Source organism: Podarcis erhardii, assembly GCF_964252035.2.
Source record: "Podarcis erhardii genome assembly, chromosome: 10".
NCBI classification, from domain to species: domain Eukaryota; kingdom Metazoa; phylum Chordata; class Lepidosauria; order Squamata; family Lacertidae; genus Podarcis; species Podarcis erhardii.
This window is the reverse complement of record NC_138500.1, coordinates 31,438,708-31,459,923: the sequence shown is the minus strand read 5'-3', so window position 1 is coordinate 31,459,923 and position 21,216 is coordinate 31,438,708. Positions and strand designations below refer to the sequence as shown.

General features: G+C 41.7%; 1 protein-coding gene across 4 annotated transcripts in view; it reads left to right on the top strand.

Moving 5' to 3' along the window:
* Positions 1–21,216, top strand: part of ENTHD1 (ENTH domain containing 1) — a 45,544-nt gene that overhangs the window by 12,671 nt on the left and 11,657 nt on the right. For 3 of the 4 annotated variants that reach the window (XM_081878531.1, XM_081878532.1, XM_081878533.1), the window contains 3 exons: positions 1,481–1,690; positions 4,134–4,249; positions 18,493–18,619. In XM_081878531.1, the coding sequence (XP_081734657.1) occupies positions 1,481–1,690; positions 4,134–4,249; positions 18,493–18,619 (453 nt within the window). The remainder of the gene's footprint in view (positions 1–1,480; positions 1,691–4,133; positions 4,250–18,492; positions 18,620–21,216) is intronic. The other variant, XM_081878534.1, reaches the window with a different exon arrangement.

The following is a 21,216-nucleotide window of genomic DNA, read 5'->3' as shown; positions in this document are numbered from 1 at the left end:
TGCAAGCACCATGCCAAGTCAGCAGAAGCAGGTCTGCTTGAGCTGTAATGGCATCTGTTGCGAGCCCTGCAGCAGTCAAGATTGGGCTTGGATTGCCAGACACAGACTCAGGAAGAGGAATAAAGGGTGGGTGAGGGGCTGAATATTGGGAAGCTGTGTTCAAGGAAGGGGAATTTCCCCTCTCCACTCTGACTTCTGCTGCATTGGGTGGTGGAGCTGGGATGCAGAGGGCTTGGAGGTGGAATTAGAGGCAGTGCTAACTGAACAGGAAGGTGCAGTTTTGTTGTCTAGAATCAGGCACTACCTTTGCAAACAGGAGCACACCCAACCTGAAGGAGCATGCATTTACAATCCAGACATTACTGCAAGAAGAGCAAGTCTTATGAACAAGCATGTTACACCTCATCTTTAAAAGCTTGGGTAGGGTATGAAAACTTGTTGGGAAATACTGGTATTTGTTGCTTCCATCTAATTCTGAACTTCTTGCCCTGTTCTTGAACTCCTGAACAATGACTTCTGGGTCTTACCTTTGCTGATGAGCCTGTACCATTATTTGCCTGAATAAATAACTCTTTCTTTCAAGTAATGTCCTCCGCTTGCATGTTTTCGGATGGGAGCCAGGATAGCATCAAACTTTTTCTCCCACATGGGGAACTGAAGATGCAAACATAGGGTAGTATTCAACTACGTTTTACTCAGAATAAAAACAAAACAAATTCCTTCCAGTAGCACCTTAAAGACCAACTAAGTCAGTTCTTGGTATGAGCTTTCGTGTGCATGCACACTTCTTCAGATACACTGAAAGGTGTATCTGAAGAAGTGTGCATGCACACGAAAGCTCATACCAAGAACTGACTTAGTTGGTCTTTAAGGTGCTACTGGAAGGAATTTGTTTTGTTTTGACTATGGCAGACCAACACGGCTACCTATCTGTTACTCAGAATAGAGAGTCATGCTCATTCATTTCAATGGACCCACTCTGAGGAAAACTTAGTTGGTTACTACGCCTATATCCACTTGCATGGGACTAAATTCCATTCAGCAAAGTGGTACGTCCTTATGAGTAGATGTACCCAGGGTTGTACTGTAAAGTAACTTTGCATATGTGTTTTGGTATTTATTTCCACATGCATGGCCAAGTTAAAATAATAGATGCTTAAAAATAAATAAACAGATATTAAAACATTTGTTTCATTGAAAATATATTTATATTTTTTCTGAATGAGGACAAGGGCTCTGATATGATTATGAATAATGTCTTAGTTTAAACAATACTTACAATATATAGACATACCGTATGTACCAATGTATACCAACTGTTGAATATTTGTCCAGCTCATTATCCTATGTATCAAGAGCTTCATGCCATCATTACAAATTTCAGCATCTTCTGTATCTATAGAGTTCTACAACAGAGCTAGTCAGCATTACACTAAGCTGTACATTAAAAAAAAATCATTTCTTTAATCTTTTTCAACAGGTTATCATGTGAGGGAGAAGGCTAAGCAAGTCCTTGTTTTATTAAAAGATGATCAACTGTTGTACAATGAACGTGAAATTGCACGTCGGACTAGGCGGCGCACTTCCTATGCAATGCTGTCCCCCACAACGGTTACTGAAAAAGCTTACTTTCCATCAATGCCTATCTCGGATCCTGTGTCAGAATTCCCTCCTTCAGAGAACATCCAACGTAAGCAGCACTACTTCAAATTGCAAAGCAAGTATTTGCATTTCAGAGCTTTAGTGACTGAAATTCCAGCATGACCTCAGAGCCACTTGGTATTCTTGGTTAAATCCCTGTCTCCTAGCCTCAGGATCTTTCACCAACCAACCAACAACTGGGTGATTTAGCAAGGAGGCATCTGCTTGGCATGGGAAACAGAATGCTGAGGTAGCTGGATCTTTGGTTTGATCCCACGGGGCTCTTTTATATTCTTAATTTATTGTGTCTCCTGATAAGGATTATTACCACCACATTCAGTAAAATGCTGCACAATGCTGCATAATAGCCCTTTCCATGCTAGAACCCTTTAGCACTGCAGAAACATTGCTCTTCTACAATCAGCTGGAAATGCAATTATAATTATGGTTCTACATGGCACTTAATATTCCCCTATATGCTCATTAACCTCCCACAGTACCTGTCCCTATACCATGGTAATGGTAACCTAGGATTGTAGTCTCACTGCAGAGATGCTGTGACCAGAGATGCCTCAATTATTCTGTACAAAGATGCGCAGAAGAACTTGCTGGATGAGATGACAATTGCCACAGATCTAGAGCAAGGGGAGTTCCTATGGTGCCCAAATGATGGGAGGCTTCTTGCTGCTTCCATCAAATTCCAGTCATTTTTGTGGCTTATCAAGCACAGGCAGGCATAGTCCAGAGGAGCCTTAGAGCAGACATGTAGCTGGTTTGGAAGCTGAGGGCACTGCAGAGGGAACCTACTAAGCGATTGCTAAGCCACCCAGCACATAGCTCCCCACCTTCACTGTGATCCCCCTGATTCCTATAAACTCCTTCACCATCCAAGTTGACATTACGTCTCCCCTTGCAACTCAGCCCATCAAACCTGACCTCTCTGACATGCTAAAGTCTCTTTCTGCCCTCTTTGCAGCCAGAGCAGTTGCACATTATTTATAATTTGTAGGGTTTCCCCCCACAACCACAATTGCAGAACTAAAATTGTGCTAATAAAAAATAAAAAAATAAATAAAAATAATGAGCAGTTTCTGGTTCAAAGTGGAAAGTGGAAATTAAACTCCCTAGCAAAGAACCTGGAGCTGTCTAATGATGGATGAGTTCAGGTATGTCTTGACCCATGAGGAAACAGGAAGCAATTAATTAAAGAAAAACCACCAGACAGTTTTATTTAAAGGGGCAATATCTCTTAAAAAGCTTTAGTGGTGTTTTGCTAGTTCACACTGGATAGGAAATGTAATTACACTATGGCCAAGAATTAAAAATCACCACAAACCAGGTCTAAAAAAAGAAGAGAATACAACCCAGAAAATACTGAAATGCAGCAATCTGGCAACATCATCAGGATTCTGTGTAAAAATGGAGTGAACAAAAAATGGCAACTCTGCCTAAAACACACGGCATGGAAGCAGCTGACTCTTTACTGTGAGAGTCAATGCTGTTTGCATATTGTCATTAATGAATGTACGGATGAAGCCAGTCAGCCAAACACCATAACTGATCCTGAGAAGTGAGCTTCTCTATGTTGCTGAGCCAGGTTTGAAGACATCTTTTTACTTACTGCTGCTTCATGTTACTTTCTAACAATGTGCACATACGTATGAGTCACATCTTTGTACAAAGATGGAAGCAAAACAGAGCAATGCAAGAATAACAGTAGATATGTCTGTCTCTGAGGTAGATGTGAGCTGAGCTGTAACATGTAAATGGCCTTCTGTAGTACAGTAATTTCTAGGGACCTGCAGCATTAGGCAAGCAGATAAACGTATCATATTAAACAATTCTTTGTTAACCATTAGAAGATATAGAGTACAAGAGAACTCTCAAATGTGAAACAGCAGTTAATGCAGAAACTGCAGCATCAATTCATTTATTGCTATCCATTTTCATTTGTTTCCACATAAAATATCCCTGCTGTAGGACTGCAGCCTTTAAACTTTTCCATTATCTTTCAAATGGTCTCTAAATCCCTTCCTAGCTGCTCATAATGTGAAACACATGCTTGCCATGCTGCAGTAATAATGCTCCTTTTAAATACTAATTGGAATATTTGGTGGGAGAGAGGGATGATACTGGCCCTAATTTTCTAGTTTCTTCCATATAATTTTCACATAAACAACCAGAACAGTTTGTTCTTTATGTTAATTTGTCCCTCTTGAAAAAAAATGAGACTTGTTTCACGCACTGAGGATATAAGCAGAGTTAGCAGGTAAACAGGATTCTGTCTGGGTTTGTTGCTTATCACGGAAAATTATAAAAGCTTTTAGCATTCCGATCCAACCACTGGCAGGCGGCGTTGTAGCTAATGGACTGAACAAGACTTGAGAGGCTTTTTTTTTTTTTCTTGCCCAATTAACTCTGGAAAATTTAACATCTGTCTATTTTTTTCTTTTTACCAAAATATGTTTTAAAACAGTACTTTTCTTTGACAGATGTTCCCACTAAGACATCTGCAGGAGCACTATGCCAGGCAGTTCAGGCATCGGGCAAAGCAGAGATAGTCCAAGATACAACAGCACTTAATGCTGTTGCCAAGGTATCGTCAGAGGTAAATCATGCACTCCATTGGAAAGGAAGGCATACTTGAATATGGCATTTAATCAAATGTGCCTATGATGTATTTCACTCCTGTTGCAATTCACAGAGCAATCCTATGCATGTTAACTAAGAGCCAAGTCCAATTGCAACATTCAGTTGGGCTTACTCCTATGTGTACAGAATTGCAACGTTAGGTGGTAATTCTATATAATGTAACTTGGGAGGGAAGTCAGCAACCCCAGGGTCCATTAGTCTATCCGTATAGACTAAGCTCCTATATCAACCCCCCCCCCCACTGTTCTGTGCAATCCCAGGTCAATTAACACTTGCAACAAGCCACTCGTGTAATGAACATTACTGTTTAAATATAAGATTTATGAGTTGTGGCCCTGTTAAAAAAGAACATATTGTAGTGACATATTGAACTTTACAAACATATAATCTAAAACAACAGTTTGTTGTTGTTGAAATCCATCTGTCTCGGGAGACAATGGAGGAGTGTGCCTTTGGGGATAAAGTCAAACTGTTGGAAGGTTTCAGCGCCTGCTGTGGTTGTAGAGACTAATATGGGAGAGACATGTTTTGTTGCAGCTGGGGCAGGTGAAGATGTCCGGTTGTGCTGCTGCAGATGTGCCATGAAGTTTTTTCTCTCTGCGTTCCTCCCAGTAGTCCTCTGATCACTGCTATGGATACATGACCTGACTGTCTGTCTCCAGGCACTGTGGTCATCTGCAAAGGGTTCCCACATGGCGGAGTTGATGTTGGCAGCCTTCATGTCATGTTTGCAGACATCTTTGTAATGCAGAGTTGATCTGCCAATTGGCCTGAAGCCAATAGGGCTTACTGCCAGGTAAATGGGGTTCAGATTGAAGTCAAAAGCAGTCATTTAACTGGAACTGCATTACCTGCTGGTGGTGGTAATGTTGACTGTGGCCACAATTGTGAGACGTATAGTATATTGCTCATGAATTTGTGCCAGGCCTGCATAAAGAAAAAATGGGGATTGGGGAGTGCTGGGGCATCTTTCCATAGTAGATTTTCCTAGACACAGGTTATTACTTGTGAATTTCATTACCTAAATTTAGATAAAGTGCACTGGCACTGAGCAGTTCTAAATTTACAGATATAATTTAGAAATCATAGCCCAATCTAGATCAACATGTGGCCTTCAACTACTGAATTGGGAGTCAATCAAACCAGTGTAGGAAATGAGTATTAAAGCTTTGGGTAGCGTGAAGTTAATAGTTCAGTCATATATGAACAAACTAGAATGGGCAGCCAAGCCATTCATTTTCGATTCAGAAACAGGACAATGTGAAGTCCTTAATTACAGATGGATGATGAAGTGGCTATGGACTTTCTCTCATATGCAAAACTATTTCAGCTCAGTGCCGAAATGTTCTTTAGTTTACTATGGCTCAAAATCCTAGTAAGAAAGTCCAATAAATATCATTTAATTCCTAACTTCTGTGTATAGTACATAGGTAATCTGTGGATTTGCATCTGTGTGAAAAAGTGTGGTGTTTTCCTAAGCATAGGTAGTTGTAGCCTAGCTGAAACAGCAAGAGTTTTGTTTAATAATATTATTCCTTCATTAATTTTATTACAAAATAAGTTTAAAGAATGCAAATTACAATATCACAAGTTCCAGCATTTTGGGATCCTGATTGTAGTTGGTAATTGCCAAGCTCCTTAGTAATTATTCCAGAATCTAATTACCTTTGCCTGCTTCTTGTTTAAATTATTAATATCTACAGCTCAGTCTCTTGAATGGCTAATATTTAGTTAGTTGGTTGGCTGATTGATTGAAATTATAGACTGCCTCATAACTGAAGCTCTTGAAGTTACTATCATAATAGTATTTATTATTTCTTCAGTGCTTAAAAACACCTGCAAAGCTCTGTACTATATAAAAGTAATTAAAAGGCAACAAATCCCTGCATGCAGCCTTACAGTCTGTGTATGATTACTTAATGCAGGGGTGGGGGACCTGTGGTCCTCCATATTTTGTTGGACTCCAACCCCCATCAGCCTCAGTCAGAGTGGCTAATGGTCAGACGTGATAGTCAAGCAGCATCTGGAGGACCACAGGTCAGTGGGTTGATTTACTGGATTCTATGAAGCAACCTGTGGCCCTTTTCTTAACATAGACCCACACAAGTTTTTCTTATGGTTTAAAACATTGTGATTGCTATGAAGAGAGTGGGAAGTCTGTCCCGTCTGTCCGTCCGTCCCCCCCCATGTCATAATGAAACAACTCAGGATCAGCCAATAAAATTGGACATCATTCAGAACAGTCCAAAGGTAGTACTTGTATACACAGAGAAAAATTATCATGAAATATGCTGCCATGGGATGTTTGGAAGGCCAGCAGCACAGATGGCTTTAAATGAGGGGTTAGGAAATGCTGTGGAGGGATAGGTTTGTTAGTGGCAGTTAGCCATGGTAGCTAACTTCAGTTGGTGCAGAATTCGGTGGCAAGGCTGCTCATCAGGGCAAGACTGTCTGAGCACATTACACCGATCCTGGTCCAACTGTACTGGTTGCCAGTTAGTTTCCAGGCCCAATTCAAAGTGCTGGCTTTGACCTATACAGCCTTAAACAGCTCAGGGCTGCAATACCTCAAGGACCGCCTCTACTTATATGAACCAACCTGAACAATGCAACTTCCCCACCTCTCTTCTGCAACTGCCTATGCACCCTCAAAATCTGCTCCTGAGAGTTGGGGAACTTTCTAGAGCAGAGAAGATTTTGGGAGCACACAGGGAAAGGAATGGTGCATGTGTTGCGTTGCATGCAGCTCTGTCTTCCAACCACCAAATGATTTATTTGAATTAATAATTAATATACTACTGAAAGTTGAAGTGTATGAGGTGTTAGAGAAGGGGTAGTACCTCTGGTGGTGGACATGCCATGCCATGCTCCTTCAGGGGTAGTTTGTCCACCTTTGGTCTCCATCCTGCATTCAGCTCTTCCCTGTGGCTCCTAGAAGCTGTCACTATATAACAGCAGCCAAACCCTAGAAAATGGCTTCAGCTGGCTGGCTAAACCAAGTAAAGGTAGCCCATGGGTCTCAGGCCCATGGTGGGTTAGGTACTTGCCCTGCATGCAAAGGCAGGCTCTGGTGGATTGAGCAGATGAAACGGATAATAAGGCAGGTCCTGCACGTGCTTTAGAGGGAAGTGAGGGGCAGGTGGAGCTCCTCAACCTGTGAAGGTAGCCCATCTAAGATCAGGAAAACTCTGATCCTAAACCTCCGCTGCCTTGTGGGACATCTTCAGGAGAATAAAAGGCTAAGGAGTAAATCCTACACAAATTTGGAGTGGAATCCCTACGACACTTGAATGGCACCTGGTACACATCGCTCCAGGGAGGTCAGTTCTGTGCTGCTAACACAGCGGTTTGATTTCACCCCCAGAGGTGCACTCCATTGTCTCTTGAGACAGACAGATGCCAACACCCCAATGTCAAAATAGGCTTTTAAGTGGTTTGCAAAGTATAAAAAGGTTACCCAAATATAAAAATATAAAACATCCATAATAAAACAATCACATTAAAGCATTAGTACACATGGCTGCTGTCTAATACTTTCTCATCTTACACTTTTTATTGTAAATGGCGACTGCTTTGGAAAGGGACTTGGATATGTGACAATAGGTTCCTTTGAAAGGCATCCTATTATACTAGCTTTCCCTCTTTCCGCTGTGCAGCTTTTCCTTTTTATTAATATCAGTAGTACTTGCCACAATCTGTTCAGAAGGAGCTCCATAAGATACAACTTAATGCCACTATGGTCTGGTGTGAAATCTTCAGCAAAACCCCATTAGGGAGTTGAAAAGATACCATCTCCATGTTGCAAAAATTGGCATAGGCAAAGCCTGCCAATATTATAATTTGAAAAACTAGAGATAAACAAATTGAATTCGTTTTGTTTTCCATGCACATAATAGAGATTTCATTTCTGAGCAGTATGCTCTTTCCTCCCTTTTCAATGTTCATAATTAATCATACTTCTTACTTGTATGAAGTGCCTCACAGTTTCAAATCACTGCTGCTGACTAATTAAGGATCACTTCAATCACCATTTATGTCAATATTGACCCAGATATTGTACTGTGTCATGATGCTTGAGAAAATGCATTTATTTCCTGCTTTAAAAATAAGGAATTAACACAGTGGTCTGGTCTGGACGTTATGAAAAAATGGGTTACTGCTACATGCACAAGCCTTGGGCTATTGCACTGCTTTAGCTGTCCTCCTCTTGTGTGGTTTCCAATTTCAATTAACCACAATCTAATGTTGCATCCAAAATTTTGGTTAATCTTAACTACATTAGTAGAAACAAGCACTGGAAAATCTACTGAACATTCTTACACCAGTCTTATCCAGCTTCAGGCATCATCCTTGGCTGCAGAGAGAACAAACAAAGACCTAATTTGGATTTAAAAAAGGAGAACTGGAACAGATCTCTATCTGCCTAACTGCACGCACTTGCTTCATAGATGTCTGCCTTGGTGTGTTGCAGCTTAAACATGGTCACGAATAGTTTTCATTGAGTGTAAAAAATTTCCCCTTGATAAAGAGCCTCCTCAAAACATGTTGGTAACCAAATCCAGTTGAGTAGCTAGCTACCTTTTCTGTCTTTGATTCCTCCCCGCATGGCTGTAATTGATTCCCTTTGTTTTGTGGGAACAGTTCAAACCCTAATAGAAGCTTCAGTGAGAAAATTAGGAAATCATATATTGTGAAGGAATTTATCCTTCTATTAAAGGTCATTGGCAGTGCAATCCTACACATGTCTACTTAAAACTAAGTCCCATTGAGCTCATTGGGCCTGCTCTCAGGTAGGTGGATGTAGCATTGCAGCCTTAATTTCTTACCTATATGCAAAAGTATATTTTATTGAGGAATTATTCAGTAATAGGTTTTAGGAATAATTTCTGGCATCACGATGCATAAATAACAAAGTCATGCTGGTGGGAAGAAAATTGCTTTTCTTATTCCATCTGCTGTGAAATACCAAACATACTTCTCTCAGTCTAGTGAATCGATCACTGTTAATCCTTGTTTTCCCTTAAATCTAATAAGTTGGTCCTCCAAAAACTCTAGCCCTCTAGTCAAATTTCACAGTGTTGATCTTCCAATCTCCATACTAATACCTGGAAACTTTAATATTCTGTCAAAAAATGAATTTCCCCTTGTGAATATATTCCTACTACTTCTAACCTAATGAGAAAGTAACTATACTTATTATTCTCAACTTTTATTGTATTTTGTTCAAGTGTAAAATGTGTTATTGCTAGAGTTAACTCTGATTCGTTTCTTAACCTTTCTTTCCAATCACTACTAATCTAGGACTACTTGCATTTTAAAGGTGCTGTTCAAATGTAATGGGAAATCTTAGTTTTACACCCTGTGACTGAGCCCCAGCAAGCCTTGGGCTCATATGGGCTCCGTCCTCTCTCCTTCTCTTTTGTGCTTGCATGGAGGCAAACCAAGGCTTTCCTTTCAAAATTTAAACAAACCATAGTTCCCTGTGATTTCTGAACTTGGGGGAACTCTGGTTGGTTTGTTCAAAAGGTGGTTTCACAACAAGGCAGGCTTTGTTACCATCGTTTGATTCTGACTTGCTCTCACTAACCATAGTTTAAACCATGGATTGGCAGCGTGACACCCGTGGGCATACATGCACTTTCAGAAGGCTTCATGAGCACTTACAAGGCCAGGGGTGGCTCATCCCGTGTTGCCACCTAAGGCAAAAGGGGAACGTGTCCCCCGCCCCCCTTTCTCCAAACTTGGCGAGGGGAGGAGTGTTCCACAAGGCAGCAAAAGTGGTGGGGCTTCCACCACCTGAGGGCGGGTGCTTCACCCCACCTTATTGGTGGGTCGGCTCTGCACAGGGTCCAGTCTCCTCATATTCCTCCTCCCTTCAAATTAAGCTTGAAATAAGCCTTCTATTGTAGCCAGTAGAAAGCTGTTTTCAAGCTTGACTGGGGTATAGGATTATGGAGTGGGTTTACAAACTGGGAGGAAAGAATCAACCTCCCTTTACTCCACTGTGATTCCCTCCTGTGACACAATTAGGCTTCCAAGAATCCCTCCATTGGCTATAATAGGTTTCTTTCCAGCCCATTTTTTTGAGGGGGGAGGGAGTGATTTTGAGGGAGGATTACCCCTTTCTTCCCCAGCTGTGGCCTCCCTCCCAAATATGCTGCAGTTGGGCTTCCTTAGATGTCTTATTTCAAGCCTTTTTTTAAAGCAGGGGAGGGAGGCAGCTTCCTGGAGACTGCAGATGGGAAAGGAAGGTTAACTGTTGCCTCCCCAGCTGCACTCAGTCTTCAGGAAGATTCCCTCCCATCCCAAAATAATTAGGTTTGGGTGTGTGTGCATGTGTTTGCGATGTTTCTGAGATCATACCCATATGTGTGCATGGTTGCATTGTGCATATGCTGCCCCAAACAGTTTTTCTGCTTTTCAAATGCACTCACAGGCCCAAAAGGCTCTGTGACCTAAGCAAACCATGCTTCTCCAAGTTCAGGCAGTGTGGAAAACTGTTAGTTCAAAAGTGGAAGAAGATGTTTCCAATCCTCTCCCCTCTGGTAACTGAAAAGAGAAGCGGAGTGGAGAGGGGGAAGCATAAGAGTTTGAGGCTCTTGTTGTTGTTGTTTAGTCGTTTAGTCGTGTCCGACTCTTCGTGACCCCATGGACCAGAGCACGCCAGGCACTTCTGTCCTCCACTGCCTCCCGCAGTTTGATCAAACTCATGCTGGTAGCTTCAAGAACACCATCCAACCATCTCATCCTCTGTCGTCCCCTTCTCCTTGTGCCCTCCATCTTTCCCAACATCAGGGTCTTTTCCAGGGAGTCTTCTCTTCTCATGAGGTGGCCAAAGTATTGGAGCCTCAGCTTCACGATCTGTCCTTCCAGTGAGCACTCAGGGCTGATTTCCTTAAGAATGGATAGGTTTGATTTTCTTGCAGTCCATGGGACTCTCAAGAGTCTCCTCCAGCACCATAATTCAAAAGCATCAATTCTTTGGCGATCAGCCTTCTTTATGGTCCAGCTCTCACTTCCATACATCACTACTGGGAAAACCATAGCTTTAACTATACGGACCTTTGTTGGCAAGGTGATGTCTCTGCCTTTTAAGATGCTGTCTAGGTTTGTCATTGCTTTTCTCCGAAGAAGCAGGCATCTTTTAATTTCGTGACTGCTGTCTCCATCTGCAGTGATCATGGAGCCCAAAAAAGTAAAATCTCTCACTGCCTCCATTTCTTCCCCTTCTATTTGCCAGGAGGTGATGGGACCAGTAGCCATGATCTTAGTTTTTTTGATGTTGAGCTTCAAACCATATTTTGCGCTCTCCTCTTTCACCCTCATTAAAAGGTTCTTCAATTCCTCCTCACTTTCTGCCATCAAGGTTGTGTCATCTGCATATCTGAGGTTGTTGATATTTCTTCCGGCAATCTTAATTCCGGCTTCGGATTCATCCAGCCCAGCCTTTCGCATGATGAATTCTGCATATAAGTTAAATAAGCAGGGAGACAATATACAGCCTTGTCGTACTCCTTTCCCAATTTTGAACCAATCAATTGTTCCATATCCAGGTCTAACTGTAGCTTCTTGTCCCACATAGAGATTTCTCAGGAGACGGATGAGGTGATCAGGCACTCCCATTTCTTTAAGAACTTGCCATAGTTTGCTGTGGTCGACACAGTCAAAGGCTTTTGCATAGTCAATGAAGCAGAAGTAGATGTCTTTCTGGAACTCTCTAGCTTTCTCCATAATCCAGCGCATGTTTGCAATTTGGTCTCTGGTTCCTCTGCCTCTTCTAAATCCAGCTTGCACTTCTGGGAGTTCTCGGTCCACGTACTGCTTGAGCCTTCCTTGTAGAATTTTAAGCATAACCTTGCTAGCGTGTGAAATGAGTTCAATTGTGCGGTAGTTGGAGCATTCTTTGGCACTGTCTTTCTTTGGGATTGGGATGTAGACTGATCTTCTCCAATCCTCTGGCCATTGCTGAGTTTTCCACACTTGCTGGCATATTGAGTGTAGCACCTTAACAGCATCATCTTTTAAAATTTTAAATAGTTCAGCTGGAATACCATCACTTCCACTGGCCTTGTTATTTGCAGTGCTTTCTAAGGCCCATTTGACTTCACTCTCCAGGATGTCTGGCTCAAGGTCAGCAACCACACTACCTGGGGTGTACGAGACATCCATATCTTTCTGGTATAATTCCTCTGTGTATTCTTGCCACCTCTTCTTGATGTCTTCTGCTTCTGTTAGGTCCTTACCACTTTTGTCCTTTATTATGGTAATCTTTGTACGAAATGTTCCTTTCATATTTCCGATTTTCTTGAACAGATCTCTGGTTCTTCCCATTCTGTCATTTTCCTCTATTTCTTTGCATTGCTCGTTTAAGAAGGCCTTCTTGTCTCTCCTTGCTATTCTTTGGAAATCTGCATTCAATTTCCTGTATCTTTCACTATCTCCCTCGCATTCTGCTTGCCTTCTCTCCCCCGCTATTTGTAAGGCCTCGTTGGACAGCCACTTTGCTTTCTTGCATTTCTTTTTCATTGGGATGGTTTTAGTTGCTGCCTCCTGTATAATGTTGTGAGCCTCCACCCATAGTTCTTCAGGCACTCTGTCCAGTAAATCTAAATCCTTAAACCTGTTCCTCACTTCCACTGTGTATTCATAAGGGATTTGGTTTAGATTGTATCTTACCGGCCCAGTGGTTTTTCCTACTTTCTTCAGTTTAAGCTTGAATTTTGCTATAAGAAGCTGATGATCTGAGCCACAGTCAGCTCCCAGTCTTGTTTTTGTTGACTGTATAGAGCTTCTCCATCTTTGGCTACAGAGAATATAATCAATCTGATTTCGATGTTGCCCATCTGGTGATGTCCATGTGTAGAGTCGTCTCTTGTGTTGTTGGAAAAGCGTGTTTGTGATGACCAGCTTGTTCTCTTGACAGAACTCTATTAGCCTTTGCCCTGCTTCGTTTTGATCTCCAAGGCCAAACTTGCCAGTTGTTCCTTTTATCTCTTGATTCCCTACTTTAGCATTCCAATCCCCTATAATGAGAAGAACATCCTTCTTTGGTGTCACTTCTATAAGGTCTTGTAAGTCTTCATAGAATTGGTCAATTTCACTTTCTTCAGCACCAGTAGTAGCATAAACTTGGATTACTGTGATGTTAAAAGGTCTGCCTTGGATTCGTATCAAGATCATTCTATCATTTTTGAGATTGCATCCCAGTACAGCTTTCGCCACTCTTTTGTTGACTATGAGGGCCACTCCATTTCTTTTATGGGATTCTTGCCCACAGTAGTAGATATGATAGTCATCCGAACTGAATTCGCCCATTCCTGTCCATTTTAGTTCACTGATGCCCAGGATGTCAATATTTATTCTTGCCATCTCATTTTTGACCACATGCAACTTACCCAGGTTCATGGTTCTTACATTCCAGGTTCCTGTGCAATATTTTTCTTTACAGCATTGGACTTTCCTTTTGCTTCCTTTCCTTTCCTTTCGTTTGAGGCTCACCAGGGCTCATTTATGTATCAGGAAACCCTGGTTTCCCATCCTTTTGAATGGGGACAGAATAATTTGTTGTAGAGGCTGATAGACTGGATTCACAGAAGTAAAGAGTGACTTATAAGCTTGGAGTTCACAAACATACAACAAGGAAGATATATAATTGTTCCAAATCTCTGTATCTATCTATATTTTCTTCATGCTAGAAGAAGAGGAGAAAAATTCTAAAAGATAAGAAAGTCAAAGCAGGAGACTAATGTAGTGGTATAAAACAGAAAGGAACACATCTTGCACAATAACAACTCAGCACTACTCTCTATTAGAACACTTACTACTGTTCCCTAGTCATTTCACAAGGCTTCCACAGGACTGTTTAAAAGAAAGCTGATATCACTGTAAGATACATTTTATAAACTTTAGTCTCCTTTTTATTGCTCATTATACTGTATTTCCTGTCAATATTATACCTACTCTGCAGCAGTATTCACATTTGATAAAAAGAAGCTATTGAAGTTATGGTTGCATTAAAATTTAATGCTGCATGAATCTAAGCAAGGCTCTATGGAATAGAATTCCAGAACAGGCAGCACAAGTGTAACTTAGAACTATATAATTATGCAAGCAAGACTTCTTGGCAAGTGAGGCCCCAAATCAATTGCTGTTCAAAGGAAACTTAATTTATCAGCTCATTTGGAAATGGTTAGTTTCCTTATTGATGACACCATAATATAATTTACCTTCCATGTTTGTTAAAGCTAGTCATCATCACATTGGCTAATTAATTTTTCTTAGGCTGGTTTGAGCTGATTCTGCTGAAGAGTTTTAACAAACACTTGGTTCTGGCGTCCGGCTACGTCATGAGTCAATGGTGGTCACTCCTCACTGCCCTCTGTGGGCAGCGAGGAGGTTCAGGCAGGGGAAAGCCAGGATTCCTGGCAATGTTCCCCAGTGGGGTCTGGGGAGCTCCCTGCATCCCACTGTGCCGCTCAAGCCTGTGTCTGCCAACTTGAAAGGCAGAGCTGGTGCGACCTGGGAGTGTGTCCCTGCCATGGATGAGTCTCCGTCTCTGGCATGATTTGTGCTTGGTTCCTCCATAATTTGGACAATTGGTATTAATTAAGAGGCGCCCCGGACCAACATATGCTAAAGGGCTGCAATCAGCCAGCTGCCGAAAGGACTGGGCTTGGCTCTTTGAAGGTACTTGAATGGTTTTTTTGAAGCTTGAGAATCCTTACACAGCCGGGAAAGGAAGGGGGAAGACAAGGTGCTTTGTGCTTTCATATAGTTTTCAAATGGTCTCCTTTCTTCTTGTCCACCCCTGCAAAATGAAAGAGATGTGTGTAGCTGCTGTTATGCTATTCTGTTTGTTACCTTGGAAAAGAGGGGGGAGGCTTTTGGTTTATGCTCAACAAGGAATTTATCAAGGTTTTACTATGCCCTCCCACCTCAACCGAGGTTGAATGGACTTTATTTAAAATTATTCCTGGGCTGGACTAGGAGTGCTGTTGGTGCAGTGATAAAAGAATGAAAGGCTGCTGAACAGATCTGGCAAAGAGGCTGAAATTGAGAAAATATCTTGTTTTCAACTGTGTGCCAAGGAAGGATTACAGAGCGGAATTTTAGTGACGGGAGACTAGGTGTGCACTCAGCGAGTTATTTATGGCCACAGCTTGTGCACTAGTCGGTAAACAGCGGAAGGAATGGAATGTGACCTTTTACCATCCAGATGAACACTGCAAAGAACTGAACAATGGATGATAATAATTAACTCTCCCAGCACACCAGGTCTATATGAAGGACTACACACGTGAAATGGATTACAGTGGTACCTCGGGTTACATATGCTTCAGGTTACAGACTCCACTAACCCAGAAATAGTACCTCAGGTTAAGAACTTTGCTTCTGGATGAGAACAGAAATTGTGCTCCGGCGGCACGGCAGCAGCAGGAGGCCCCATTAGCTAAAGTGGTGCTTCAGGTTAAGAACAGTTTCAGGTTAAGTATGGACCTCCGGAACGAATTAAGTACTTAACCCGAGGTACCACTGTACTCATTTATAAGATGTAACGGAGGTGCTGGAAGAATGTTTGACAGCAAGTGAAGGATGTCAACTGTGACAATGTGAGGCAATGATGATGATCATATGTTCAGAACAGGAACGGGAAACCTGATTTTAAGAAATTGTATTAAATTGATTTAATTTGGCTTGATTTGTAATAATTTGGAAAAGTAATAAAAGTAATTTGAAAAAATAACGAAACATGTTCTGTCACAATCATAGCAGAGTTGCACAGTCTGATATAAAATAATGGGTGTACCTTTTGGTAAAGGTTGGAACTTAATACATATGTGAAGGGGACTTATGTGTATGCTATATGATGGTATAATAAAATACGTCAGCTTTGAAATGTTCCTCTAAGAGGAGTTAGTTAACACACATGTTTTTGGGTTCTATGGCTTTCAGCTCTTAACTTCCATTCACTTTCTCTTGTGAAATGCTGTCCTGCTTCCTTGTGTCCAAATTAATCATCTTCAAACACGCCCTGGAAGATAATATACTTGTATTTCATTTTGACTCAATAGCGACAACAGTATGTCAAATCAAAATTATACCTGCATCAAAAGTGATGCCAATCTCCTGTGCATTATTTTACACAACAAAAGTAGCAGGACTACTTTAAAAATGCAAGCTTCAATTTAAGTGACAATACTTGAATTAAATACCTTTAAAAAACACACCACTGGCAACAGGTTGATTTAACTGCAAGCAAAAACAAAAAAAAAACAACAATGCTTAGGATTGCTTCAAAAGCTGTGGTTACACAGTGCTGAATACAGTTAGCTACACCTGTGGTTACAGTGTTTTCTGTACCAGTTTTAGCACTTCACTTGACACCTGCTTAGTTGTTTTTCTCTTGTAGAAAAGGTTGAGTTTGCTTCCAGCACTATGTTCATTAACCTTCCATGGTTTTAAAGCTTTCCTACCAATATTAAAAAGTATCTCAGATAAAAATAAAAAGATAAATGAAAAAAAGATTAAAAAAAAATCATCTCTAAATTTTAGCACTTGTGTGTGAGAGACCTCATCAGAAACCCAGCAAATATTGTAATACGACACAGTTTATGATGAAGAGAGATGACTTTTAAAGCCAGAATTTTAATTCAACCACGTGATTACCAATGCATAGACAGCTGTATTCGAGCTGTCCTGATCCAGGAATGGCCATATCTGTCTTACCAACCAAAGCTTGTATGGATGAGCCTATGGCCAGTGGCGAAGCTGCATGCTCTGCTTCCGGGGGTGGAGAGCAGGAGGGGCCATGGATGGCACCCCCCGGGAGTGTGACACGCCACCCGGGGGCGTGGTATGCCATACGCGAGGGTTTGGCGCGCCAGCCCGCAGGGGCATGGCACGTGTTCTGGGGGCGTGATGCGCCACTTGTGGGGGCGTGGTGCCCGGTGCATGCGGGGATGCGTGGCGTGTGTCCGGGGAGGGGGCGTTGCAATGGCACCCTACCGGAATAGTGGTGCCGGGGGCGGTCCGCTCCCTCCGCACTCCCGTTCCTCCACTAGCGCCTATGGCCATAATATAATTGGTCACGGATACCTTAAAGTAATGTAAATAAATTAAATTATTGACAGCCTTGGGATGTATAGTCTCCTCACATTTACTTCCAGCAGCCAAACTGCTGAGAGAATTGGAGGCAGCAAAATTAAGATCAAACTAGATCCAGATGGTATAATGATTAGCTGTCAAAACCCTGTGAAATCATTGGGGGAACTGTCTGAGGTTATTCAGCAAATTGGTGCAGTATCTGGATATAAAATTAATAGAAACAAATTAGAATTAATTGGTCTGCACTTTGGTGGAATAGCCAAGCTGGATTTTTTTTTTTTAAGCTAAACATAGGTTAAAATGTTCTGAAAAGCAGTTAAGTGTCTCATAATATATTTACCTGAAGTTATTGTTTGTGAATAATTGTGAACTGGTTATAAAGAATACATAAAGGAGGCTACAGATAATTGGAAACTATTCAAATGATCACGGTTTGGCATGATTGTCTCAATTAAAGTGTACCTAATTCCATAATGGTTATTTTTATTTAAAATAATTCTATTTTTTTTAAAAAAATGTAATATGTTTTTCAGTAGCTGATATATAATTATAAATGTTTTTATTTCAGAGGAGAGAAAATTACAACAAAAACATAAATGTCAATAATATATAAAACCATAAAAATCAAATCCTAGATAAATACAAAAACTCGCTGAACCCCCCCCCCCAAGTTAAACCACTGGTTTAAAAACTGAGAAGTCTAGACCACATGAGTTAGGTAAAAGGGCTGGGTGATCAGAAAATCTCTTTGAAGCTGGGGGAGGGATGCAGTGGCGGAGCTTCATGCTCTGGCACCGGGGGGGGGGAGGGCAGAGAGCAGGCGGGGGCGGGGCTGGCGCGCGTCCTGGGGGCGGGGCATGGCGCCCAGCGTGGGCAGTGGGGCAGCCGCAATGGCACCCCACCAGGATTGCGCTGCTGGAACAGGGCGGTGCGCTCCCCCCCGCACTCCTCTTCCTATGCCAGTAGAGGGACGATGGTGGATCGATCGCCTGTCATTGGCTGCCTGCGATGTTAAATGCCACATAATATTTTTCTTAATGTAGCTTATAATTAACTGTTTCTGCTTGATTGCTTCATGTTTTTCTTGTGTGTCAGGACTTGATAATCTTTAGTGACGACGAGCCCTCAACTACTGATGTGCAACCAACATTTCCAACTCAGGTCCCTGTAGAGGAATTGGCAACAGATACAAAGATAACAGTCGGGAACTCCTGGAATGCGAGTAAGTAGAAAACAACAAGTAGAAGGCAAGTAGGTTAAAAGCAAAGGCAGAATTTGCATTCAATTGTACCTTCAGAAGGAAGTAGCAGCTGGGAGGAAAGGCAGCTTTCATCAGGAAGATGGTGTAGGAATGGAAAGGGATTAAAAAAACCAAAACCCTCCAATCCAGATTGGGGGGCCCTACAGTTGCTTCTTCTAAAGAAAGAGATGTGACCAGTTTACAATGCGTTATTTTTAAAATAGTGTCAATTCTAGTCACAAAAATTCTTAAACCATTGTAGACTTCTTTCCAGGGCTGGCCCAATACATTCTGGCACCTGAGACAAACCACAAAATGGTGTCTTCACCCACTCCCACCAGCGAAGGAGGAGTGAGAGAAGATCTACATTGAGAACAAAGGGAGGAATCATATCAACCTTACACAATGGTTGAAGTGGGAATCAAAGGCTGGTGTGTGTGGAGCAGGGGGGGAGGCACCTAATCTGATTCATGCTAGGTGGGTGCAGAGCCCAGGAGATCCCAGAGGGCGGCCCTCACTATTTCCTCTCTGGGGTAGAAGACCAGCAGCACCTCCTATTCACCAAAAGGCCACTGTAGGGGTGGCATGTGGGGGGCTACCAAGCTGGTGGCAGATTTGGGCTCCAAGCATGGGCGTAGCCGGGGGGGGGCAGCTGCACCCCCCGATCACGTAATACAATAGAAATACTTAACTAACCAATCATGTCAGTTCTGCCACCCCAACAAAAGTCCTCCCCCCCCCCAAGTCTTGACCCCACTAACAAAAACCCTGGCTACACCCATGGCTTCAAGGAGCACATTGCTGCTGCTACAACAACAACGACAACAATTTATTATTTGTACCCCGCCCATCTGGCTGGGTTTCCCCAGCCACTCTGGGCGGCTTCCATAGAAACCAAAAATACACTAATGCAACTGCATTCTTGGGAGCTGAGTTCTGCTGCCCCTGTGGATTCTGCTGCCTGAGGCTGTCACATCCCTTTGCCTCAAGGCCCAGTACTAGAACGTCAGATGAACGGCTGGTTCATGACTGGCAAAGTAAAGTATTTTACAGAACATAAATTAACAATAGAATTTACTGCCATGACATGTTGTGACTAACACAGTTTAGTGCATTCTCTATAACCTCACAAACCGTTGCCATAGAGACAAACAATGTCATACAAGAACACAGAAAGGGTCTCAGGTGGTAGATATTATTGATAGAAAAGTAAGCAGTGGGAGCTGGTGGACTCAAGAAACCAGGATTCTGTTTTCATGCTGGGCCTTGTCTCCTTGGTGGGGTGCGGACTGTGCTGTAGAAGATCTCACAGATTAGAAGCTGAAATGATTTTCATTATTGTGTTCCATAACATACCTATTTCTGCTTTTAAAACTATGTAGGTGGGAGAATGCGCGCGCGCGCACACACACACACGGTGTGAAAGTATCGTACAGTAACACTGAAGTGTGCTTCTTTTTCTGTATTTTGCCAGAAAATAATAATCCCTTGCCATCTTGTAGACTGAAATAAAGTTGGGATATTTGAAGGAATAGAGCCACTCAAAATTAAGTTAATTTCAATTTAAGAATTAATTTTTAAAATAATAATAACAGTGAAATACAGTGGTATCTTGGTTTACAACTGTTTCCATTACAACCACGTCAAACCCGGAAGCGCGTGTCCCTTTTTTTTGGATCACAACCCATTTTTTTTATTACAACACTTTTTTTTTTGGAGGCCCCATTGGTGAAAGCGCGCCTTGGGTTATAACCTTTTTTGGTTTACAACCGGACCTCCAGAACAGATTATGGTTGTAAACCAAGGTACCACTGTATTACATTTTCACCAAAGCTAATTTAGGGGTTGGGATTCACTTTGAAGAATAGACTTCCTAAAGACAAATTTCAGCATAACCCCTAATGATAACAAATTGAACATGGGTTACATCCAAATCTGTCAAATCTCAATTAATTTGTTTTGCTGAGAACGTACTCTTGCCTTCTCTTAATGCTAGTGGTACAGTTTTATGTTATTAAAATGCCTTGGATTTAATCTAAAGTACTTCCCTGGCTTTTCATTCCTTACGTGGCTTCTTTCCACAAATAATGTGCACAAGTCAGATAATACTAATAGTTTATGACATTTGATTTTTCCAAAGAGGGTCATCAGCTTTCTCTCTAGAGACTTTCAGATTCATTATGTTTCAAACTGTGAAAACATCCTTGATTTTGTCAGCAGGAATATATTTTTGAAAGGTTAAGCAGACTGACAAAGATAGTAGAACAGAGGGATAAAGAGTAGAGTAAGTGCAGATTGTAGTAAGCACAAACCACTATCCATCTGCTGATTTTTTAAAAACAATGCAATGAACAACATTTTGTTCTCATGCCAGTCTGAAGCCCTTGCAACGAGTAATTTCTGTGAAGTTGCATATTTATTGCAAGAGTACAAATAAGTTGGGGTGTATGGGAATTGTAGTCTAACAACATCTGGGGAGTTAAGGTTGAGTAACTTGTTTTATTTTTAGAAATAAAAGACTCAGACTGCACGGTTTACACAAGCCCAATTTTGAGTTTCTATACAAATAATTTAGAAAC